The following is a 26,508-nucleotide window of genomic DNA, read 5'->3' as shown; positions in this document are numbered from 1 at the left end:
TGTCAAATCTGAAGTGCAGCCAAGTCCAGATTGATGGGCAAAATGTAATCCTAAGGCTGACACCACCACATGTCAAACTTGTCTAGTTCTTTGCACTTGCCAGAATTGTTATTTGGGAGAAAATCTAGCAGAAATACAGGCATGAAACAACACCTCTCTTCCGAGTTACCACCTGTTGTTTTCACAGGCCAGTACAGTTTCAAACCAAGTGAGTTTTAAGGGGTGTCTGGACAAATACATGAAAAGGGTGTGAATAGAGGGATATGTTTTCCGGAAGGGTAGGGGGTTTTAGTTCAGATGGGCAGCATGGTCGATGCAGGCTTGGAGGGCCGAAGGGCCTATTCCTGTGCTGTAATTTTCTTTGTTCTTTGTTCAAGGAGGCATTACTTTTGATGGTATGGCTGAGGTGATAGGTCGCCATCCTCCAAACTTCAGCACTCGCACACTCATACTCAGTAGCAGAATCATGCATCCCTGTTTGGTCAAGGTCATCACATATACAGAGGTGACACCCAGCTGAATGCTACCATGTTTATCATTATTGGAACACTACGCTCAACACCATTCCCTTGGCTCCCTGTCCTGGCAAAGTCACTCCTCCACATATCTGCCAACTTGCAATAACCCACAAAACTATAGAAAAAGTGCGCAATGCCCCCCACCTGCCAATTCATGCTGCAGCCCACCCAAGGTATGATTCCCATCAAGAAGGCTGATCTGGGAAAACCGTCCCACACAGGACTTCAGCGGAAATTCCAGCTGGACAAATCAATGGGAATCATTGGACACGACAAACAAGTACCTGGTCCTAAACCCAACCCGGCAGCTGCCTGGTTTCAACCTTCCAAGGAAAGAGTGGTCAACCCTCAACAGGTTCAGAGCTGGCCATGGCCCCTGCTTGGCCAACCTCCACAGACAGGGAGCGTGTAATGCCCTATGTGCCTGTGGGAGAGCACACAATGCACAACATCATAGAAGGGTGTCCAATCCACAGATTTAGAAGAGGCCTTTCTGCACTCAACACAGCAGGGCTGGAAGAACCTGCTTGGCTTAGGGACTTTACATTCACTAAATAAGTAAATCTGTTCCAGGGATGCCATGTGCTGAGTTGGAATTGACAGGTATTCCTAATCACCAATTGGGAATAATGCCTGTTAGTGCTTTGGTGCTATCTAGCATCACACTTTCCAACAGGATTCCTCCAGTTGCAAGATTGCCCATCAGTGGGTGCCATCATTTCTCTGTCCAGTTTTCTCCATCTATTGCGTCTGATCCAATGACTCCACTTGCAAATCAAAGCTTCCAAAATGTCCCCCATTTCCTGCACTGTTTCTTCTTGGTTGACAACAGGGCCTTTTTCCTGCTCTCATAGCGACAATTACCTCACATGTTCTGCCCTCCATCCTTTTACATTCACCTGATTCTGTTTATGGCATCTTAAAGCATAATGCTACCACTGTGTGTATTTTGTCTTTTTCTCTCTCTTTCGGAGACACTGTTCTCTATATACTTTTGTTATTTGTTCTTTCACTATCCTACTTCTTTCTCTCCTTTGCCGATCATCACCCTTTGGCAACACAACAGAGGCAAGCTTGTCCATTTGCCTGTACCTATGCCACTATCTACACGCCTGTGTAAAGCAGCAACTTGTATGTCCCCACAATCCAGTGTAATATATCTGCTGATCATCTACATTTGTGAGACCAAATGCAGGCTAGTTGACTGCTTTGCCAAACACCTCCATTCAGGCTGCAAGTGTGACTCTTGTCTTGCTGTGGCTCACCTACTTCCCTTTTGATCCCCACTTTAACCTTTCTGTATCTTAAATGTACTGCCTTTTTGTTTCTAGCTGGTCATGTGGAATGGGACATTTGTTGTCACGACGGAAGCGAGATGAGTGACATTTTGGGTATTGACCCTTTTTCAGAACATGGCAAAACTACCATGTGCTCCATTTGCTATTTTGATCTCTGAGCTCCTTCATCTTTGTTTTCTCTTCCACCTTGCTTTTTTTAACCTAATTTGTTATTTATACATTATTTTTCTAACACTATATTGCAAATTGGATTTCTTGCATTTTTCTCTGCCAAGTGGGGCTTGAGTGTATTGACATAATCATGACCATGACAGGGTTGACCAGGTCAACATTTGGCATGATAATCATAGCCTCACAAATGAAGTGCTAATGTGCTGATTATATCCTCCGCTGCTCTGGCAGTCAGTCCAACAATGCTCTAAGTGGGCTTTTGAAATTGCAATTTGAATTGTTTTGTGGTCTTAAGTTTGATTGAAGCTTTTCCTACTCACCCACTTTCTCTTGTATATCAATAAAGCTAAATATTAAATCAAATGTTTTTCTGTTGATATAGAGGCACCTGAAAATCATGAAAAAACAGAAAGTAACTTCAGTGACACTCTCCACAAAACCATGCTGGAAAAAGATCAGTCCGCAAACTCCTCCATGTACCAAACAGAATCATGTGCTGAGGGGGGAATGTTTTGGAAAAAGCGGTTTCTAATATTTGGCTTTACAAGTGAAGATGAAACCTATATGGCTGAATTAATTCGGGGTAATGGTGGGAAAGTACTTCGACCCCACAGTCGGGCTGTTGCAGACTACGCCGTCGTGCCTCTATTGGGCACCTACGTGGACGCAACTGTAGCAGAAGTGGTTACCAACACGTGGCTGGTAAGCAAAGTCATGACTAGCGACATTTTGGGACTTTATATCAAGTATGCAATACTGGCAGCTGCTTTTACAACCAAATTAAAGTTAAGAGGCAAAGTGAATGTGTTCATTTTGCTGTGCAGCGTTTGCAAAACATTGCTCGGAGCAGATTTCACTCCATTCTGCCTTTTACCCCCACATCGGGAATAATTTGCATCAAAATTTAATTTTAAATGGAGAGAATTCAATTCAATCCAACTTTATTGTCATTGTACGGTGCATGTTTACAAATACAACGAAATTTGCATTCGGCTCCCAAGATACAAAGAAGAAAGCAAATGCAAGTAGTCGTTATAGAATAGTGTCAATAGTCATTAAATATAGCCATACCTATGAAGGGATATTATTATCAAACACTAACTTCAAAGACTTTCTTTGTTGACGTTTGTCCAAACAAGAGCCTTGTAAGAAATGAGGACCTGCGAACAGAGTAGAAGGTTAAATCATTGAGCTGAACTGACCGTGTGTGTAAGCCACATTCTGGTTCCGTCGATCATATTGATCATTGGAAGTTTCATACTTAAGACATGTGAAATAGTTGTGAATTAAGCTGGTGATGAGAATCACTTACCTACAATCTCGAGCTACATGTAGTCAGTATATTGCATCTTATTCCGTAATAGAGAGAATGGCCTAACCAAAACCAGACTCACCACCACCCCAGCCTTGTGCCAGTTATCACCTAAAGCAGTTACAACTGTGGAACTCTCTTCCACAGAAGGCCGTGGAGGCCAAATCATTCAGTATTTTTAAGAAGGAAATAAATAGATTTCTAGGCTCTAAAGTCGCCGAAGGGTATGTGGAGAGTGGGAGTATGGTGTTGCGATAGAGGATCAGCCATGATCATATTAAATGGAACAGGCTCAAAGGGCCGAATGGCCTACTATTTTGCCATGTTTCTGCAGCATGGAAATAAACTATTCAGTTCAGCCAGTCTGTATTGGTGTTTACCCTATACATGGACAAGTAATCTTGCCCTGTTACCATATCTCTTCATCCTTTTCCTTCATACACTTAGCAAAATCTAAAGTTTGAACATTGGCAGTTTCTTCCGCTAACCTTGGGAGTGACTTCCACAACTTCATAGCTCTGTTTATCAGAAAAGTTTCTCTTTCGCTGAATTTGATATCGTGTTTTGTTCCAGACCTCTGAACTGTGGGGAAACAGTCCTCTTCCATCTCACCTGGTCTTTTATCATTTAGAAATATGTTTTGTTTGTTTGTGGGATCTGTGCATCACTGGCTAGGCCAGCATTTATTGCCCATCTCTAATTATCCTTGAGAAGATGATGGTGAGCTTCCTTCTTGAACTGCCACAATCCACATGGCGCAGGGACACCCACCATGCTATTAGAAAGGGAGTTGCAGGGTTTTGACCCAGCAACAGTGAAGGAATCACATCCCATTATCCGTTTCTTCAAATTAAGGAAAGCCTCAATATAGAATCCTACAGTGCTGAAGGAGGCCGTTTGGTCCATCGAGTTTGCATTGACCACAAACCCACCCAGGCCCTAACCCCATGCATTTACCCTAGCTAGTCCCCTGACACTAAGGGGCAATTTAACATGGCCAATCCACCTAACCTACACATCTTAGGGCTGTGGGAGGAAACCGGAGCACCTGGAGGAAACCCACACAGACACGGGGAGAATGTGCAAACTCCACACAGACAGTGACCCAAGCTGGGAATCGAACCCAGGCCCCTGGCGCTGTGAGGCAGCAGTGCTAACCACTGTGCCGCCCAATATGTTGAGCTTTTCATTGTACTTGTAATTGTACACACCTGGCAGCATCCTAACAAACCCTGCTGTACCCTTTCTAAACCCTTATCTCATGGAGCACAGTACTGCACATGATACTGATATTTAATTATAGGTTCATAATTATCTCCTGACTTTTACATTCTATACCATTAACATCTTAAACTCCCCTGCCAACTGTATTTTGAATGATGCCAATTATTTTGCCTTGGCTACTCTGCTTGGGGTGTTCTGTCAAACATTTCTAATCAAATGAAGAAGTCCTTAATGTGATTAAAGTTTACTTTTCACTAAAGTTTCGGGATCGTTAGTAGTGCTTTTCTAGATGGCTTAAATAAATCAAATGCAGATAATTTCAATTTGTTCGAACTATATTTTGATAAGATTCTTGCCAAATCAAATGTTAATCTAATTCATAAAGGAGTTAAATAGGTTCTGTATACCGTTATTGTTCCACCTTCTGCACCCAGTGGTGCTCAAGGCAGACTTTCATCTGTTTCCATGGCTAATGTTTCCTGGAAAAGGCCATTGGCCTGTTGCCATTTGTGTACTCTACCTAGTCATAATTACAAATTGATGGTTAGTTTATAATTTTGCACTTTTAAAATCGGTCTTTTTTTCCTTTGGGAGTGACACCTGATGTTGGTGAATTCTCTTTAGATATCTGTCTTGATATCATTTGATTATTGTGTCTGTTAATGTTCTGCCGCTGCTCCAATCTTTCTCTTGTTTTCTTTCAGGCGATGTGCATCGATCAACAGTGTATACTGGCCTCAGAGTCCAATACCTTATTTACTCCTATCCCTATTGTGGAAGGAAGCACACCACTGACTGACTGTGTATTGTCAGTTAGCCAGTTTACTGGGGTCGAAAGAGATGCTCTACACAACATAGCAGAACTACTTGGAGCAAGGTAACTGCTAATAAGTGCATAAGCCCACAGACTTTGTACTGCACACTTTGTTTAAAATCAGTTCACTAGAACTCGGGCAGCACGGTGGCACAGTGGTTAGTACTGCTGCCTCAGCGCCAGGGAGTCAGGTTCGATTCCTGGCTTGGATCACTGTCTGTGCGGAGTTTGCACATTCTCCCCATGTCTGTGTGGGTTTCTTCCGGGTGCTCTGGTTTCCTCCCACAGTCCAAAGATGTGCGGGTTAGGTGGATTGGCCGTGCTAAATTGCGCCTTAGTGTCAGGGGGACTAGCTAGGGTAAATGCATAGGGCTATGGAGATAGGACCTGCGTGGGATTGTGGTCGACGCAGACTCGATGGGCCGAATGGCCTCCTCCTGCACTGTAGGGAACCTATGAAAACTGTGTTGTCCAATGCACTTCACCACATGTAACAAATCGGTCACACAGGTGATTGACTGATGCTTATCATCAGGTAAGAGAGTTATTCAAATGGACATTAGGACCCTGTGGCAGCCGTTTCATCTGAGGATATGATTTCAGACAATCTATATGGTCATGTCAAAATTAAGTAGAAAACCCTGCAGGAGACAGGGTTCTTAACATTAAAAAGCTTTCAAAACTCCAAAACTTTAACTTAAAAAAAATCTCAGTCCTTTAAAGGCCATGGTAAAGGAAATGAAAGCATGCTGAAATACTTACAATAACATATATAATATGAAATATTTAAGTTGCTCCACCATAACAGGCTGTGTAGTGCATAGTTGCTGCCACTAAAAATATTTTGACAGCTGCTGCAGTGCACTATACTCACCTATAATCCTTTCCCTCAATCCCAGTTTAACTCTCGGAGATCATTCCAAGATTCACTCCATCCTTTCCAAATTTTTGTATCATATGGTGATCTGATCGCTGCAGATTGGCAAGCATTGAAATTCCATTGGACAAGAATGTACTTGTTGTATTCAGTGCACCGCCCTGCAATTTAATTTTCATATTATGCAAACAGAGTGGTTTGCCACTAGTTTTGCATTACATGGCAACTATATCACCTACTAAGTATTTATACATTGAAAAATAATTATCCTATGCATAGTTATAGGAATAAGCAACTCCGACTTGAGAGATGGGATATCTGCTGACTGTAATGACCCTATGCACAAGCTCACAGCATAAAACTGCTAATTTAGCCGTAATTTGGCGATGTTATTTCAGGAGGCCGCAGGATGTTTAGTGTTTGAAATATAATTTCATTCTGGCACAATGCAGGATATGATCTGAGGTTGTGGTTTTGGTATCCGTTTGTATGTCATATCTCAAATTACTCTTATTGCAGACAAAAAAATATTCTCTGAATGAAACCTATCTAATTTGCATTTGAATAAATCAATACTGTTTCCTTCCATCATTTCCCCAGGGACCCTTTTCCATAGGTTTACTATTTGCTCACTTAAGCTGTTTCTGCTGATTAGTTTTTAACCCCCCCCCCCCTTCTGTCAAGCAGTGTCTGTGTTCTCTGGTTCACAGTGTATTCCTTTCCAGAAAAGGTGAATCAGCTCATCATGGTCTACACCACGTAGGCCCTTTAAAAGCCTAAAAGCAGCAAACACATCAACCCTCAAGCTTTTCCTTTCCATAACAAATGCCCTGATCCCTCGTCCTAATCCAACCCCTCCATCCACTCAAATCTTTCTAATTGCATGCTTCTGTATCCTTTCGATAGCTGTGATGTCCTTTATGTACTGTGGTGACCAGAACTATGCACGATATTCCAAGTGCAGTCGCATCAATGATTTACGGAGTGGGAGGGATGCATCACTATTTTAACTCATTCTGACCTTTTAAATACATCCCAACATCTGTTTGGCTTCACTTACTGCTACAAAGCATTGTTATGATAGCTTAAACTTGTCAATTATGATCCCTAGATCTCTTTCCATTTTCAGAGCAGATTATTTTCCTTCCTGTTAAATAACAGCAAGCAAAATAATGGAAGTAGGCTGGAGAAAAGGTTGAATGGGGTAAATCAGAAGGTAGACATGTAACCTTTATATAATTTGTACAAAACTGCAATATTGAGGGGACTGGTCGTTGGCCATAGGATCATCTTTTTGATTTTTTCACACCATTCCTGATTTTAGCTGTACTACTCGGGAAAGCCAACCTATCCAAGTGTAGGGGAAAGTGAGAGGGAAAATCACTGCAGATACCATCCTGCACCTTTTAGATGTCATTGTAATTGATAGAAAGCTATATCTTCCCTAATGACCTGGGTATGATGTGGGTGTAGGATAACAAAAATTAATTTCATTTCTTAAACTAAGTTCTTGAACTTAATCAGACAGCGTCAATGTGCCTAGCTAGGCTTTGTGACATCTCTTATTTTGTTTTGCTTAAAGAGTGCAGGAATTTTTTGTTCGGAAAGCAAATTTGAAGAAAGGCATGCTAGCCAGCACCCATTTGGTCCTCAAGGAACCACAAGGTTCCAAGTATGAAGCTGCAAAAAAATGGAATTTACCAGCTGTGACTGTCACTTGGTTATTTGAGACTGCTCGAACAGGAAAAAAGGCTGATGAAAGCAAGTTCTTAATAAAAAATGCAATTGATCCTGGTAAGTATTGAGATGACAGGTAATTGAGCCCATTTGCCGATCTGTGGCCATTGAAGATAGAAGTGATGAAATTATGCAAGCCGGTTGAGAATAAGCAGGCAGGGTACCACGGTGGCACAATGGTTAGCACTGCTGCTTCACAGCGCCAGGGACCTTGGGTCACTGTCTGTGCAGAATTTGCACGTTCTCCCTGTGTCTGCGTGGGTTTCCTCCGGGTGCTCCGGTTTCCTCCCACAATCCGAAAGACGTGCTGGTTAGGTGCATTGGCCATGCTAAATTCTCCCTCAGTGTACCCGAACAGGCGCCGGAGTGTGGCGACTAGAGGATTTTCACAGTAACTTCACTGTGACACAGATAAATAAACTTTAAACATAGGTTGCATTTTTCTATCACAGTATCTTTGAATGGACCATGCTCATTTGTGCTTCTGATGAAAGCCGTGCAGTCCCACCGTCTGAATACCACATGTTAGGTTAAATTCCCCGTTTTCTTTTTCTGTTGCCTGCAGGGATATTGCCTTCATTTGTTTCTGCCAGTTAATTGTTGTACCTATCATAGATCATGGGAGGGGGATGATAAGTCTGCCCGGCATATAGGAGACCAACCCCATTTTCTCAGTATCAAGAATCATGTTTAGGCCTATGCTCGGCATGTAAGTTGACCTTCCGCAACTGCCCGCTTTTCTGCTAAGGTATGCTCTGCTCACATTAGGAGTCTGCCTGCATTTTCCACCTCAGAAATGCATGTTTCGTAAGCTGCTGCGTGGGATCACGCAGGCCATATGATCTGTGTTGCCAAGATGATGTGCAGGACATGCCTACACAGAGCAGACCATGTACTGAATGACAATCTAAAGATGAGGCCTCTGGAAAAAGACTGAAGTACGAGGCTGGGTTCAAGCTGAAATTTGTAATATTTGCTGACTTGTCAATTGACTGTGTTGCAGTGAGGGAATTCAAGATTAGTGAAAAACTCGTGCAAGAATGGAAGAAGAAGGAATTTGCTCTGAAGAAGGTGCCCAAGACCAAATGTGCTATGAGGACATAGCTAACCTAATCTTGAGAAGCATGAATCAGAATGGGTTGTGAAAAATTGCCAGAATGATTACATTGTCACCAGAAATACAGTGCGTGCATAAACAGTAAATGGGCCAAATTGAGCCCTGAATCCAACAAATATTTCAGTGCAACATCTAGTCGGTAGCCACTTTGTGGAATGAAAATGCCTAGTGGTGCGGTAGAAGACCAGCATTTCTCAAAAGATTACCGAAAGACCTTGACGCTAGAATTAGCAGTTTCCAGTGATCATTAATCAATGGCAAAAACACAAGTACCCATTATGTCACATCAGCAACATAAAGAAACATCCACAAATTCCAAGTCCAAAGATGTGCGGGTTAGGTTGATTGGCCATGCTAAAATTGCCCCTCAGTGTCCTGGGATGCGTGGATTAGTGGGTAAAATATGTAGGGATATGGGGGTAGGGCCTGGGTGGGATTGTGGTCGGTGCAGACTCGATGGGCCGAATGGCCTCTTTCTGTACTGTAGGGTTTCTATGATTTCTATGAAATTCCCTGCAGCCAAACTGGAATGGAAAATTCGAAAACAGCTCTAATAAAAAACACAGGACATGAGAAGTCGAGGTGTACAGCGGTATTAGTGTGTATGGCGATGGAACTAAATTAAAGCCTGTGGTAACTTTCAAAAGTGAAACCACACCAAAAATGAAGTTCCCTGCAGGATATTCGTGTATGTCCATGACAACAGTTGGATGGATGAAGATGGAGTGAATAATGTGGGTCAATAATGTGTGGAATCGGTGTCCCTGTGGCCAATGCAAAGAACACAGCTGTTAGTGTGAACATGTTCAGATCACATATCACCAATCAGATCAAGAGGCAGCTGTGAAGAAGTAACACCCAAATTGCAGTTACACCAAGGGTCTGATGTCTGACCTTTGGACTTTGACTTTTGGATGTGTGCTGCTACAAGGCACTCAAAGATCATATTTGCGCCATTTGGATTAGGTGGATGGTTGATGAAGAGAAAACCTTCACACAAAGTGGACGCTTGTGTTGCCCCACTTAATATTGTGTGTGATTCTGTCAACAAACTGTTGGCAATCAATGCACAAGCTATCATCAGACCGTTCAAATAATGCAGAGCATCCAATTCACTGGATGGAGAGGAAGATGATTTGTTGTTGGGTGGGATGATTCCGGAACCGATGAATCTGATCCAGGGTGGGATCCTTATGATGATGCCACAGACAAAGCGTCTCGGAGTGAATTCAGTTAGCTCTTTCTATTGGATGCTGAAAATAATGAATTTGATGTTGTTAAAGGTGTACTTGTAGAATTCATTCATTCCATAACATGGAATTCATTCCATAACAGGGGCGGCACGGTAGCACAGTGGTTAGCACTGCTGCTTCACAGCTCCAGGGACCTGGGTTCGATTCCCGGCTTGGGTCACTGTCTGTGTGGAGTTTGCACATTCTCTTCGTGTCTGCGTGGGTTTCCTCCGGGTGCTCCGGTTTCCTCCCACAGTCCAAAGATGTGCGGGTTAGGTTGATTGGCCATGCTAAAATTGCCCCTTAGTGTCCTGGGATGTGTAGATTAGAGGGATTAGCGGGTAAAATATGTGGGGTAGGGCCTGGGTGGGATTGTGGTCGGTGCAGACTCGATGGGCCGAATGGCCTCTTTCTGTACTGTAGGGTTTCTATGATTCTTCATTTCTATGATAACACATCTCATTGATTTATTTCAATTACCAGTGTATTTTTCCCCGACATTCTACACTTAGTGTATGTCCATCCCATTATTTGGAAGGATTTTTCGAGGCATCAAAAAGGTTGACTTATACATCACAATCTATGATAAGAGTTGCATCCTATGCCTTTTGAACAGACATTTCTTAGGGGGTTGAAAGAAAAGCCTTTTCCCCTTTATCATCATCCAGTAGAAATGCAGCATATTTACTCAGTCCGTAATGTTATGTATTGGCTATGACTCATAATTTGGATTCCAGGTGCAAATGAATGAGGACATGCAATCGGTAGGTAATAAAGAGAATGAAAACTGCCAATCAGGAAGTTCAAAAAACTGAATGAAAATGATTGATGTGCCAAGGTCCTGGGTGGAACTTGAACATTTGATTCACTGTCACTGTCAGTGCCTCAATACCTGGGAGCTCCCTCCCTGACAGCACTACGTGTGCACCTACACCACATGGACTGCAGTGGTTTCAAGAAGGCGATTCACCACCACCTTCTCGAGGGATGGGTGGCCCGGCCAGCGATGCCCACATGCCAAGAAAGAATAGAAAGAGTGAAACCAACTGAGCCACAGCTGATAACTCCAATGTACTTCAGAACTTCCCTGTTCAAAGAAAATAGCTTCTAATTGACTTAGAGCATCACTTAAACAAAAATACATGATTGACCTGGGATCTGTTTAAGAACAATTTGTTGCTAATAATTAGCCCAGAGGAACTCAACATGCCTGTAGCCTTAACACACCATGTTTATATTTAAAATCAGTAATGTTGGGAATGATTTGCAGCATTTAGAGTAACGGGTTTGCAGTGAGCAGAGCTAATGGTGGGAGTGATCTTGCTCCCAGTTTCATTGGCTTTCTGTTGTGTTTTTGAGATTTTGCTGTGTTGCTTGCAACTTCAGCTAACGTATATAGGCATCTAATCATATATAGCTGCAGTCAAACTTATTAAATTCCTTTATATACATTTTTCTCATGATTAAAGTTGCTGAAGTGAATCAGACTGCCAAGGTCATAGAAATATGCAAAGTGCCGGAACAGAAACTTGAGCATCCCTCATCCAGACTGAAAAACATGCAGAATGCTGCTGTGACTCCATTGGATATAAAGAGGCTCCAAAGTAAAGCCTTCCAGTTGGTCTTAACTCAGCAAAGTAAAACTGAAACAACAGGATCAGGAGTAGGAGCGCCCATTCAACAGAAAGAAACCAAATTGCTACTTGACACGCCTTCAAAATTCTTGTGCAAGGACAAGCTCTTCAAGCCATCGTTTGATGTTCAGGTACTAGCATATTCTCTGTTACGGGATAGATTAATAATGTTTGCATATAAATAAGCTTGAATACAACTAATGCAGTTGTTAGCTTAGTAATGCGCACACTTGGGTATGGATAACAGGTAATGCATTTCAGGAAAACATGGGTATAAACATTTCAAATTTACACCCTTCAACAAAGGAATCCTTACTCATCTGCAACATTTAAAGGACAGAACAAGGAAAGAGGAAAATACGTGCACAGGTGAAAGAAAAGCAAAATGCTTAAGTAGAGAACTGGAATTAACTAAATGGCAGAATTGATACTGGCATGAGACATTAGAATGCAAATTGTGTGAAATAAAGGACCTACAGAGTAGGTGAATAGTTTAGAGGGAGGAGTTGGGCGCGTCGGTAGGTCTGTCTGTTTTTCATCCATTCTGGTTCCGAGGGTTGGTCGCACTATGAACAATCTTTCTCTGATGACTTCTATTCTCTGCTGCCATCCCTGCCTGTCCCATTGAGAGACCAGTTCACATTTTGATATTATTCAGCCATGCCATGTTGAGTCTTCCATGTGCAGTTCTTTCAGGTGTTTTGTCCTGCATGACTTTTTGTTTGTCCCTTTGGCCATCTATGGTGCATGCAATTTCCATCTGAATCCTCCCATTACAAATGCTCTTATTTGAGCCTCACCACTTTTTTCTTGATAGTTCAGCTTTCACGCCCATACATTATCACCGTCTGTACAGAGACTTTTAGAAGAGTAATTTTTGTTGGAATTAAGATGTTGCAGCTTTTCCATATTCTTCTTTGCGATCACAACACCATGACCCTTGTAAAGTCAAGCCTGAGTTTCTTTGGTCGACTCTTCTGTGAAGGGTGACCCAAGATAGCAGAAGGTATCAACCTCTTCAAGCTGTAATAAGTTCATCAGGATTTTGCCAATCTTCCTGCCCATCCCCATCACCTTTGTCTTGTTGACATTGACCAGGAGACTATTTCTGGTTAACTTGATCAAGCTAATCCATCAACTCCTGTAGCTTCCCCACTGAGTTAGGGAGCAGAATAATGTCATTAGCATATCGAAGATTCAAAACTCGCCGCCGCCAATTGGTATCTCCCCTTGGCATCCATCAAGTGTCTTTCTCAGAACTATTTCCCCTAGGATGTTGAATAAATATGGTGAAAGGACGCACCCCTATCTTAACACACTCTTTCACTCTCAGCCGTTTGGAGAGGATGTCGGCAACTCTGGCCCTAGTTGGCTGCTTACAATAAAACTTGGTTAGGAAGTTGATTAAATATGCTGGGTATCTCGTGTCAAACTTGGTCAACCAGAGTTTCTTGTGAGACCGAATCAAATGCCTTCTCAAAGTCAATGAAGCACATGTATAGTAGGGAAGGAGGCATGAAAAACTGGTAAACTGACACATCACTACTGAAATTGCATCGGTGATCTGGCCCTAGGTCTTTCCAAATGCTTCACTTCTGAGAAAGATTCCATATCTGAGATCCTAATTACTAAATTCTCCCCCCTGATGTTACCTATCCTGTCGATTGTTTCCAACATTTTCCATTTCAGGTTTCCAGCATCTGTAATGTTTTGCTTTTTATATGTTGACTTATTGTTAACGTTTTACAACATGCCCGTAGTTGAACTATTTTTGAATGCACTTTGAGCCCTGATAAACAGCTTCCACTGAACTCCTCTCCTTTCTAACTCTATCCCTGACCCACCATTTATATTCTTTGCCCTTTTCCTCCCAGTCCTACCTGTTCCACTGTTTAAGATCCTGTTGATAGATAAGTTTCCACAAACAAAACAGAGAAATGGCCAGATAATCTGTTTTAGTAGTGTTGCTTAAGAGAGGAACATTAGCCAGGGCACCTGGAGAACTCTCAACTCCACATTGATAGAATAACATGCTGCAATCATAGGTTATCACTGAAAAGATGAATAACCACGATTGGTTTCAGTGAGTGAAAATGGCAATCACCAAGCTATGTTCTCTAATTAAATATTTCATAATAATACATAGGATGTAGGAATTATTCTAAGTCATTAACCTTTTGTCTCTAAACCTGAATAAATAGTTATGTAATGTTATAGTGGGCGCTGACCACCGGCAGAAAAACTAGATGGTAACAAAGCTTGACTTTAATATTAATATTGGGTAACTCAAAGGCTTACTGATCCTTGAATGTTTATAAAATAGTTTTGCTCTTGCAGTTGATGTTACCTAAAAACTTTGATGTTGTATTCTATTGTAACCATTCCTAGGTATCTCTCCTAAGCTGATATTTTTCAATCATATTCTTTTCCCTACAGGATGCGCTGGCAGTTCTGGAAACTCCAAAGAATCCAGATCAACGTAACAGAAAGATGAGTACTCCGTTGTCAGAAGTCATTGGCAGGAATCTGAAAGTAGCTCTGGCTAATAGCACACGGAATATGGCGATGCCATCAACAGCCAGCCCACAACTTCATGTGCCTAAGCCAGCAACGGTAAAATAGCAGTGACATTTAATTTTTGGGCAAAATTGATAGTTGAACAAAGTCACTTTTGTATTCCTAATTGTATCAGTGTTAACTTTAATCATTGTATTTTGATAGTGTTATTTTCCCTGTTCTTTCTGTTCGTGTCCTTCACGTACTGCTGTAAATCCAGGATACCGTAGCTATTTAGAGTATTGGCTTGTCACTATGCTGGCTATACCATGCTAGTTCAGACAATGCTACTGTTTCCTCTGTTGATTAAATAGGTGCTAACTCTGACAAAGAATCTTCAAATTACAGTGTTAACAGAACAAAAATTTGACCGATCCAATCTCTGCTGGTGGTATACTCTTTTGAGCCATCTAATAACATCCCACTCACTGCTTGCTTTCCATACCGTTTAATCATAGAATCCCTACAGTGCAGAAGAGGCTGTTCGGTCCATTGAGTCTGCACCGACTCTGACAAGAGCACCTTACTCAGGCCCTTTTCCCCACCCTATCCTGTAACCCCACACATTTACCATGGCTAATCCATCTAATCTACACATCTTTGGACACTAAGGGGCAATTTAGCATTGCCAATGCACCTAGCCTGAACATCTTTGGACTGTGGGAGGAAACTGGAGGAAACCCACGCACATACGGGGAGAACATGCAAACTCCACACAGACAGTCACCCAAGACTGCAATTGAACCCGGGTCCCTGGTGCTGTGAGGCAGCAGTGCTAACCACTGTACCACCCACAGTCCTCTTCTTCAAACAACTACACCTGTTGGTCATTGTTTTGCATAATAACGTCTGTCTTCAATATTGTATTTGCAAAGCCTAAGTATAGCCATTTATTTTTGGGGTTACAAGCGCATGAACTGATTTGTCAAATACATTAAACCTTTTGGGGTAGTAGCAAGCGAGAAGACTTGAAATCAGAGTCATTTGTTTCATAGCTTTGTTTATTGATGCTGAAATGTTACAAATCCCTATCAGTGCAGTGCAATTCCACGAATTGGAGGACTTTTTGTGTTTTGTAACTCCGTCCTGTAAACCTAGCCAATACAAAAAGAAATACGTTTACTGCATCTTTGTATTGTTTCTTTTCCCAACCTTTGACAGGAGGAAACCAAAGTCCTGGCTGATGTTGTAATCTGTGTGAGTAAGAAGCTTGGTAAGAAACAGGGGGATTTGAATGCGATTGCAGCCTCCCTTGGAGCAGATTACAGGTATTGATTTACAGCTGCTAATATAGATTTTTCATACATTGGACAGCTTAAAATAAACTTTGCACTGCAACTTACACTTTTAATTTTATTTGTGTTTTTAGGTGGAGTTATGATGAAACAGTCACCCATTTCATCTATCAGGGGCGGCAGAATGACAGCAATCGGGAATACAAGTCTGTCAAAGAGAAGGGCATACACATTGTCTCTGAATACTGGCTATTTGCAGTAAGAGAAATAGTCTTCCTTTTTGACATAGCTCTCAGTCTGGGGCTTAGTGCTAAGTTATTTTTAAAACATAACTCAAGACTTCCAAAAGAGAAAACGCTGGAAAATCTCAGCAGGTCTGGCAGCATCTGTAAGGAGAGAAAAGAGCTGACGTTTCAAGTCCAGATGACCCTTTGTCAAGGCTTCCAAACTTGTATTCACTGTAGTTATTGGACGCTAAAGGAATTAGGAATATGGGGATAGTATGGAAAGGTAGAATTGAGATAGAAGATCAGTCAAGTTGTATTGAGTGGACATAACAAGTGCAGAGGGCCAAATGGCCACTCCTCCCATTTCTCATGTTTCTCATATTAACCGTTGATCACACATTATTAATCTTCTATAGATGTTTTCTTTGTTTCAGTGATGCTGCAATTTTATGTAAACCAGACATTGCATGTATACGGTGCAATTGGTGTAAGCCTCATTCTCATCTAAGTAGAGACAGTACTTTCTCTTTGCTGTTGGAAAGATATCTTTAGAATCGTACAGCCTGTACTGGTTCTCAGTCCCATTCCCCTGCCTGTTTCCTAAGCCCTTTTAATTTTTTCTTTTTCTCTTAAAGCTAATATGGATTTGGCTTCTACCACTTCTTCTGATGAGGAATAATCCAAGTCCCAAACAATCTTATTTGAATAAAGATAGATAGGGCGGGTTGACTGATTGGTCAGGGCATGCCCATGGGAATCAACTAGGGATTTGTTGTTCCCATAGGCCTGTGTTTAGATGAAAAAGGTGTAAAATGTGCACATGTCCATTATGTCCAAAACGACAGGGCCCCGTGTGTGAATATATGTGGCTTCGAGCATGAGTAAACAAGTCACACTTGAGCTTGACTGACAATCTTAAATTGGTTTTAAATCGAAGCATAATCAGGATTATTTAGCAGGTGGTGTCCAGTCGCTGAATCATATCTGATGTTGGACACTGTTTTGAGTTTTGCAAGCACAGGCTGGTTGGGTACAGTCAGTACTTTGCTGACTGCGAACTGCGGAAGGGAAGTGCTGTTTGATATGATCTACAAATCATTGGGACATACGGCTTACATAACTGGCATCACACCACCACAAGAAATACATACGCTGGCTCATTTGTGTGACAGGCAGAACATTTATTTGGCTTGACGGCTGCATCCTTTTAGTAGAGAAAAACATTCTTGTTGGTAATGCTTAAACTTTTGAGACACCTTACCCTTCCAGGGTAATCTGGTACAGACTGGGCATTTTTCAGGACTGGAAGTGGTGGCTTTAGGCCTGTTCATGATTTTGTGCAATGTACAGTGAGCAGTGATGGGATCAGGGTATCCATTATCCCGCAGGTTGGCTTTGACCAGCCTCGCCAGTGGTCTCACATTTATACCCTTGATTTACCAGCTTCCCAAATAGTGGCTCTATTTTGCATTTGAGTAATGTTTTTTGGAAGATTTGTTTCTTCTACAAAGGTAATTGATGCTCCTGTTTAATCTCAGTTTGTAAACCATTGCTAATGTAATTTGTTTATATAATTGTTTGTTTTTCTGAATGAAAATTAGATTATAAATGTTGTTATACCCATAATATTAGCTTGGTTTAGCTCTGTTGTAAATTGTACTTTGAGAATTAGAAAATGCTGGATAGTTTACAGTGCACATTATCAAGTTGGAATTATAAATCTGGAGATAGTGATTAAACTTTGGCTAATTAATGATTTGCTCATAATAGTATTGTGCCTTGTAGGAAATTATGTCATTGATTTATTACTCAGAAGCTATCAGGCATTGTGTGATTGTCATTTTAATTAAAGCTATAACCCAGAAACAGGCCACTTGTCCCAACTGGTCCCTGCTGGTCTTTAGATTCCACAAATTTCTTCATCCAACCGCTCCCTGCCCCCTCCCACCCCCACACATTTGAGTATCTATAATTTATGAATAATGTGTCAATCAGATCACTAAATCTTGAACTCTTTGATACAGTGTGCTGACGAACTAAAGAAGGTGCCTGAATCTCTCTACCCTCACACCTATAATCCGAATATGAGTCTGGATATCAGTGCAGTTCAAGAAACCCGAGTGTCCACTCGCATGTGCCCTTCTGATGCAAGACAGAGAGATGATCAGGTATTGTGGGGATGTAGAATTTCTGTGTGTCAGTGCTACGAACAAGCACTGATTTATTCCATTCCACAATGAGAGCAATAATTTCAGCTGTAAATATCCAGGGATTATTTCAGTTTCAAAGTAAGTTTACTGGCAGATCTCCCATGTCTTTGCACAAGAGATTTTTGAGACCAAGAGTGAAGTTTCTGATGTTTATCATGGTTTCATAGACGCCTAAACACAGGTCACCTGTCTATCATTGTAATATTGTAGGCATATTGAAGCAATGTGTGACTGACAAGGTAAAATAAATTCTCATAGCCAATCCACCTAATCTGCACATCTTTTGGACTGAGGGAGGGAAACTGGAGGAAACCCACGCAGACACGGTGAATGTGCAAACTCCACACAGACAGCCACCCAAGGCCAGAATTGAACCCGGCTCCTGGAGCTGTGAGGCAGCAGTGCTAACCACTGTGCCACCATGCCGCCCTTTAGAATTTGAGTTAGGCTGTTCAGAGATGATGTCAGGAAACACTGCTTCATCCGAAAGATCCAAAAATTAAAGTGCTGAGGTTAAAGTCCACTGAAAATTTAAAACTCAGATTGTTAGATTTTTATTAGTTAAAGGCATTGCAGGTAATGGAGCCAAGATGGAGTTAATAAACGGATCAGCTATGGTCTAATTGAATGGCAGAATAGGTTCTAGGGCCTGAATGACCATGGCTTGTTCCTACAAAGTTAAGCACATCAGCTCGCCAATTGATAAGTTTGGAAGTATGGTCCTCAAAATCAACATATGAAGATATCAATTATGAGCGGGAGGCTATTCGGTCCCTCGAGCCTGTTCTGTCATTTGATAAGATCATGGCTAATCTGATTTTGGCCTCAACTCTGCTTTCCTATCTGCTCCCTATAACCTTTTGACTCACTTCTTAGTCAAGAATCTATCTAACTCGTCCTTTAAAATAACTCAATGACTCTGCCTCCACTGCTCTCTGGGGAGGAGAATCCCACAGATAAATGACCCTCTGCGAGAAAATAAATTCTCCTCATCTCTGTCCTAAATGGGAGGTCCCATATTTTTAAACTGCGTACCCTAGTTCCAATCTCTCCCACGGGGGGAAACATCCTCTCAGCATCCACCTTGTCAAGTCCCCCTCACGATCTTGTGTGTTCCCATAAGATCACCTTTCAGTCTTCTAAACTCCAGTGGATATGGGCTGTTTCTCTGTGTTTCTTCCCTGTTTTCCTGGACTTTGATTTGCCGTCAAATACCTGTGACTTAGAGAAGAAGATGATGTGGAGATGCCGGCGTTGGACTGGGGTAAGCACAGTTAAAAGTCTCTCAACATCAGGTTAAAGTCCAACAGTTGTGTTCACAACTCCTCACTCACCTGAAGAAGGAGTGACACTCCGAAAGCTTGTGCTACCAAATAAGCCTGTTGGACTTTAACCTGGTGTTGTGAGACTTCTTACTTAGAGAAAAAGGTTCCTCTGTGCACTAGTGAGTAAAATGGCTTTGAATAGACATGTCTTCTGCAATTTGATTTAGCTATTTTTTCCCTCGGGGAATGTTGTGAACAGTCCTTTTGTTTTATGTTATTGTTTTATTTTATCTACCTTTCTGGCCTCATTGCTCTTAATAGAAATAATTCTTGCCCTGACTTTCAAAACTCCATCACAAATATCAGATTAATCGCTCATTGAACTACTGTTTTAAAACATGGCCAACGTGAATTTCGTCAGCCCAGGATTTGAAAAGCTGACAAACGAACTTAACACGAACGAGCTTGCATTGATTTGACATTTTATTTTTTTTAAAAACCCAGCTGAGCTATGAATGAAATGTGATTTTATTTATAGCTGCTTTCCATTGCAAACAAATGATTACTGTCACTTTTGACAGACTTACGCTCTGCCGGTGGCCGAGGAACTGGAGAGTGAAAATGATGAACAGCCGGAAGGTGAAAAAACTCTGCAGGAGGAGCAAAATGAAGAATGTGGAGGTAAATAGCAATCAGTTGGTTATCATCCAGCAAATTCATTCACCTGACAACGTGTTCCTCCTTTCTTTCTTGCAGTCATTCAGAGGTGAAACAATATTTTTCATCATTTAGGGTTTTGTCATTGTAATTTTGAAATTAGTGGTGCCATTCATTGAAGATGCAACCCTGACATGTTTGTATAATATCTTTCCTATTTGTAGAGAGGAGCTAACCCATATAATTTAAATTGGCCAACTAAAATAGGGTAGAGAAGGGCCATATGAATGCATTAAACCTTTGTGCTATGACGATAAATAACACTTCAAAGCAGGTGGCTAAAGTAATTCTGGTCAGTTATTTTTTACGACCTTGTGCTCCAGGATTTCCCAGTTTCTAGGTGTACTTCCTGAATGAATCACAGGACTGGATTCAGTTGGGGGGTGGGGGGCAGTGGTTGTTCAACCCCTGGATGGAAAGTCACCCAGCAGTCAGTGCATCTGCACCGGTCATGCCATGCTGCTGGCAGGCTAAACTAGGAGATAGTGGGAGGAAGTCCCACCCCAGGAGTTGCCAGCTAATCTAATTGGCCAACAGACCAGAGCTCAGTAATGGGCACTGCTGGCACTGTAAGCAGACCCAGGATGAAGAAAAGATGGACACTGGAGCCAGGTAACTTGGGAGGGGGCGGTTTTGGCAGCTTTGGGGAAGGGGCAAGTCGGGTGGGGGAGTACTTGTTTTGTAGGTCAGGCAGGAAGGAATGAAGGGAAGGTGAAATTTTGGGGAGTGTTTGCCTAATAGATGCATGCACCCGACACACACACACGCCACCGACACACACACACGCCACCGACACACACACACACGCCACCGACACACACACACGCCGCCGAGACACACACACGCACCCGACACACACACACACACGCCGCCGACACACATACACACGCCGCCGACACACACACACACACACACACACACACACACACACACACACACACACACACACACACACACACCGCCGACACACACACACACACACGCCGCCGACACACACACGCCGCCGACACACACACACGCCGCCGACACACACACGCCGCCGACACACACACGCCACCGACACACACACACGCCACCGACACACACACACGCACCCGACACACACACACGCACCCGACACACACACACACACGCCGCCGACACACACACACACCACTGACACACACACGCGCCGCCGACACACACACGCGCCGCCGACACACACACGCGCCGCCGACACACACACGCGCCGCCGACACACACACGCGCCGCCGACACACACACGCGCCGCCGACACACACACGCGCCGCCGACACACACACGCGCCGCCGACACACACACGCGCCGCCGACACACACACGCGCCGCCGACACACACACGCGCCGCCGACACACACACGCGCCGCCGACACACACACGCGCCGCCGACACACACACGCGCCGCCGACACACACACGCGCCGCCGACACACACACGCGCCGCCGACACACACACGCGCCGCCGACACACACACGCGCCGCCGACACACACACGCGCCGCCGACACACACACGCGCCGCCGACACACACACGCGCCGCCGACACACACACGCGCCGCCGACACACACACGCGCCGCCGATACACACACACGCGCCGCCGACACACACACGCGCCGCCGACACACACACGCGCCGCCGACACACACGCGCCGCCGACATACCCGTGCGCCGTGCCGCCCACACTGCCTACACCCGCGCGCACCGCCCACACCTGCGCGCGCCACCCACGCCCCCATGTGCTGCCCTCGCCCGCGTGTGCCGCCTCCGCCCACGCACCCCGCCCATGCCCACACGCCCCGCCTACACCCGTGTGCCCCGCCCACACCACACCTACGCCCGCACTCCCCGCCCACACCCACGCCGCGCGCCCCACCCACGCTCCCCGCCCGCGCGCACCACACACACACACACACACACACACACACACACACACACACACACACACACACACACACAGTCACCTGTCTTTGAAACACTTTATCTGTTGAATCATTTAACAAACAAGCCTGCCTACTCCTGTCTGCCCTCCCATGCCCAACCATATTATGGCGTAGGCAGCATGTTATCTCGGTTAATCGGCTTCTTAAAAGGCTGCACTGTTACACTGTTAATAGTTTGGACTACAGCGGTTTAGGAAGGCAGCTCACTACCACCTTCTCAAGAGCAATTAGAGATGGGCAATAAATGCTGGCCTAACCAGCGAAGCCCACATCCCTTGAATTCATATTTAAAAATAATTGTGAGGTATTCAGATATTGAACAGGACAGCTGTGCTGCCAATGGATAACACCATTGGATTCTCCAACACCTCGTGTCCCATGAATAAATTTTTTTAAAAGTTCAACTGACCCATAATGATTTATTTAAAGCCGTGTTGTGGAGGCCAGTTCCTGGGTGGGCAGGGTGGTGGTGGGCTTGCCACCTGTCGTATTCGCCGTGCATCCATACCCACCCCTGCCAAAAAGATGCCCAGTGAGGTGAGGCTGCAAATTCAACCCACAGAGTTTACACCGTAAGCAACGTTTTGAGAAATCTGACCCTGATAGTTTAGATATCATCTGATAGACCAAAGTGATCAGCTGGAAATGGCATTGCAGAAGTTTACAACATTGAAGGCCATTTGACCCATCATTGCTGCATCATCTTTTTGCTGGAACAATTCAAAACTAATCCTCCTGTTCTTGTCTCTTCCTGTGGCCTTGTATTTTCCTCTGGCCTTGTATTTTCCTCAGTCTCAAATATCACTGCTCTCCCTTTCCTTAACAAAAAAATGCAATGGTTTTTGCCCCAACTCAGAATGTTTTACCACAGTTGTGGCAATCGGTGATAAATTAATGGTCACCATTACCCAACTAACTTTCAATTCCAGGTTTTATGAATTTTAAATTCAACCAGCTGCCATAGTGGGGTTTGAGCCCATGTCCCCGGAGCTTTAGCCTGGTTCTCTGGATTACCAGCCGACTGACTTCATCACCATGCCACTGTCTCCCCAGTGTCACGTAATGCACCATTTTATAACCACTGATGTGACCACATCAAACTATCTTCTTAGAATGATATTCCGAATTTTAATTCCTGTTTTGATTATTGAATCCCACACATCTGTCCAATCTTCCACAGAAAGAGTAAATCTATCCTTACCATGAATGATATACAACACGGGAAATATTTGGCAAAACTGGGAAGAGATGGTGGGATATCACTGATTCTGTGGAGTCACAATGCCGGGGGTTTCTTCTGGCAGCAAGAGCATTCCATGATCCGAGGACTTGGCTGCATTGTTGTGATATTCCTCCACCACCATCTTTTCCTGAGCAATTTAGGGATGGGCAACAATGCTGGTCCTTGCCAGTGATGCCCACATCCCATGGAAGAATTTTTAAAATTTCTGCAGTGTGACTGGCAGCATGGAGGGGATTGGAAATCCTGACGTCTCTTTGCAAGCATCTAAATGTTTACTGACGTGGGCTCTGGAGCACATAGACATGTTTTATAGATATTGGGAGATGCAAATAAAGATTTAAGACTGGAATTTGCTGCCAAAATAACGACGATCTTAATCGCACTCCGCATTATTGAGATACCCAGTGAATTGCAAATCACCACATGTTCCTGGATCAGGCTCACAGAAATGGCAGCTCCACCAACCTGACCCCAAATTTCATGAAGTTTTTGTATTTGTTCATTACACAATTAAACTCATAGGGCTTTTACCTGACAGTATTTTTTTTAATGAGAAGCTTTATTTTGCTATAATGCCAATCAATCTTTCCATCCCAGAAAAGGAACAATTTAAACCATGGAATCTCATTCCCACAGGAACTGTTGGAGATTTATAATATTTCAATTATTTTATCCTTTTTCTTTGTGTTCTTTGTATCTCTTTTTTTTTCTCCTACTTAACCCAGTTTTTCTCTCCATCTCTCTCTTCTCTCCCCCACCTTTCTGTACTTGATTTGACATTAATTCACCCGCTCTAATTCATGCTCCTCCATTGTTCCTTTGTCTCTTTCTCAATCCTTAACCCTCATTAAGGGGATATACCTTTTGTCCCCACATTCACTATGGTCCCAGGTGCCCTGTTATTAATCAACATTTCCAGCAACGTACACAGCACAAATAAACATAAAGGTCAGACATTTGAATCCCAGAAAGGGTGCAGCTGAGGGAAATACACAAGAACTAAAACATCTTAATAGAAGAATGAGTTAGCACTTCTCTCTCAGTTGGTAACATGGGCTTATCCTTGTAATCTGATATAGTGCTTTTGGCGGGGGCGAGGGTGGAAGCACTATTTCCTCTACAGAGTACTTCAGATTTGTATCGATTTACACATTCCATCCTTGTTGCAGATTTGACAGAAACCTCTGAAATGAGAGAGAATTTTCAGCGTCAGTTACAGGAAATAATGTCTGCTACGAGATTGGAGAGGGCAGCAGGGCACCGGGGAGCCATTTCGCGAGGAGTTCTGGAGTACTCCCCATTATCAGCTGATGGCACTGTTCGTTCAGGACGCAGCAGAGCACTGGAATCCCTCAGGTGCTCTATGGGTTTTGTTGACTTTATGGCCGTTTTTATTTTATTGAGATTATTTAAGTTTTATAGCATTTTTTTGAATGATAAAGTTATAATTTAGAACATTTTTAACATAATTTTGATAACCTTATCAGGGAAATTCAGACCTACCGTTTTGCAAACTGTAATGTGAGGTGAGATCATTCTGCATCTTGTTCATTTGGTACTTTTTGCCTAGCCACTGAGAATTGATTTTCATAAAAGCAAGATACTGCGGATGCTGGAATCGGAAACCAAATCAGAAAATGCTGGAAGATCTCAACAGGTCTGACAACATCTGTGGAGAGAGAATAGAGCCAATGTTCGAGTCTGGGATGCTGTCAGAATTAATTTTCATTTGTTCTCTTTCATTGTATTTTTAAACATAATTAAATCCAGCTTTACAAATTATTCCTGTTTGATCAGTCATGTATTTGTAACTCAGATGGATTTTTTTTTGTATTCATTTATGGGACATGGGCATCGCTAGTTGGCCAGCATTTATTGCCCATCCCCAGTTGCCCTTGGAGGGCAGTTGAGAGTCAACCACATTGCTGTGGCTCAAGAGTCACATGTAGGCCAGATCAAGTAAGGATGGCAGATTTCCTTCTGTAAAGGACTTTGGTGAACTAGATGGGGTTTTTCCAACAGTCGACAATGGTTTCATGGTCATTAGTAAATTCTTAATTCCAGGTATTTATTATTGAACTCAAATTCCACCATCTGCCATGGTGGGATTTGAACCCTGGTCCCCAGAACATTAACTGAGTTTCTGGATTAATAATCTAGAGATAACACCACTAAGCCATTGCTTACCCTAATAGGATTGAATTGGATAGGATTGGACTCTAGTTTTTAATTTCTTGGCTGAGAGAATTCAGTGCATTATTAAAACTGATGATTCAGTGCTTGCATTAAAAGAGATCATTATAAAAGCATTAATAGGGGTAAAATGTTTTGTGTAGAAATTTTCCTACAGCTTCCTGAAAGATTAATTAAGAAAATTCAGGAACTTTTTTTTTAACTACAGTATTCGGATGAAAAATATTCTTTTTAGTTTTTGGTAGTGGAATCCAACGGTCATCTTGAGTATCAGTAACTCAAACAGAGCCAAAAATGTAGTTGTAAAAGCACGAATCTTCTACCTTGCAGCTTAATTTTACAAAGATGCTGTTTTTAGGCGCTCACATGCAACAGTTACGGACATCAATACAGAGCCATCACAGAGTGAGCAGATTATTTGGGATGATCCAACAGCCAGGGAAGAGCGAGCCAAGCTGGCCAACAACATGCAGTGGCCAGGCAGCCCCTCTCAGTACTCTGAGCAGTTTCAGAAAAACACAGAGCAAGTGGAGGAAAGGAATGCAAAACACAAAGATTCTTTAACCGATTCGGAAATTGCTGCGATGGGTATGTTGAATTAATCCCCAATGATTCTTTTTGTGCTGCAACATTTTCCGAGGTTCTTCTGTGAAGTTTAATGCTTTTTGCAATTGTTATTAGGTATGCTCGTGACAGTAAATAACTCCAGTATTCCACTATTTAAACAGTGAGTAGAAGATCCTTGGAGCTATACTTGACTTTAAGGCTTTGCAACCAGTTTTTACTTTAAGTGGACAAAAGCAAATTTCTGCAGTTGCTGGAAATCTGAAAATGCTGGCAATACGCAGCAGGTCAGGTGGCACCCGTTGAGAGAGACGAACAGAAAATTATGACCATTCTGATGAAGGGTCACAGACCTGAAAGGTTAACTCTGTTTCTGAGGCTCTTACTCCATTCCTACCCTGGGCACAG

General features: G+C 42.9%; 1 protein-coding gene across 2 annotated transcripts in view; it reads left to right on the top strand.

Annotated features, from left to right (window-relative positions):
- The window catches only part of topbp1 (DNA topoisomerase II binding protein 1), a 67,218-nt gene that overhangs the window by 20,443 nt on the left and 20,267 nt on the right, over positions 1–26,508 (top strand). For both annotated transcript variants that reach the window (XM_078198935.1, XM_078198941.1), the window contains 11 exons: positions 2,370–2,689; positions 5,228–5,400; positions 7,797–8,008; positions 11,770–12,065; positions 14,371–14,547; positions 15,652–15,758; positions 15,860–15,983; positions 17,977–18,120; positions 20,009–20,108; positions 24,513–24,699; positions 25,895–26,124. In XM_078198935.1, coding sequence (XP_078055061.1) covers positions 2,370–2,689; positions 5,228–5,400; positions 7,797–8,008; positions 11,770–12,065; positions 14,371–14,547; positions 15,652–15,758; positions 15,860–15,983; positions 17,977–18,120; positions 20,009–20,108; positions 24,513–24,699; positions 25,895–26,124 — 2,070 coding nt within the window. The remainder of the gene's footprint in view (positions 1–2,369; positions 2,690–5,227; positions 5,401–7,796; positions 8,009–11,769; positions 12,066–14,370; positions 14,548–15,651; positions 15,759–15,859; positions 15,984–17,976; positions 18,121–20,008; positions 20,109–24,512; positions 24,700–25,894; positions 26,125–26,508) is intronic.

Source organism: Mustelus asterias, chromosome 2 (assembly GCF_964213995.1).
Source record: "Mustelus asterias chromosome 2, sMusAst1.hap1.1, whole genome shotgun sequence".
Taxonomy (NCBI): domain Eukaryota; kingdom Metazoa; phylum Chordata; class Chondrichthyes; order Carcharhiniformes; family Triakidae; genus Mustelus; species Mustelus asterias.
The sequence above is the reverse complement of the archived record's forward strand: the minus strand, read 5'-3'. Positions and strand labels throughout refer to the sequence as shown.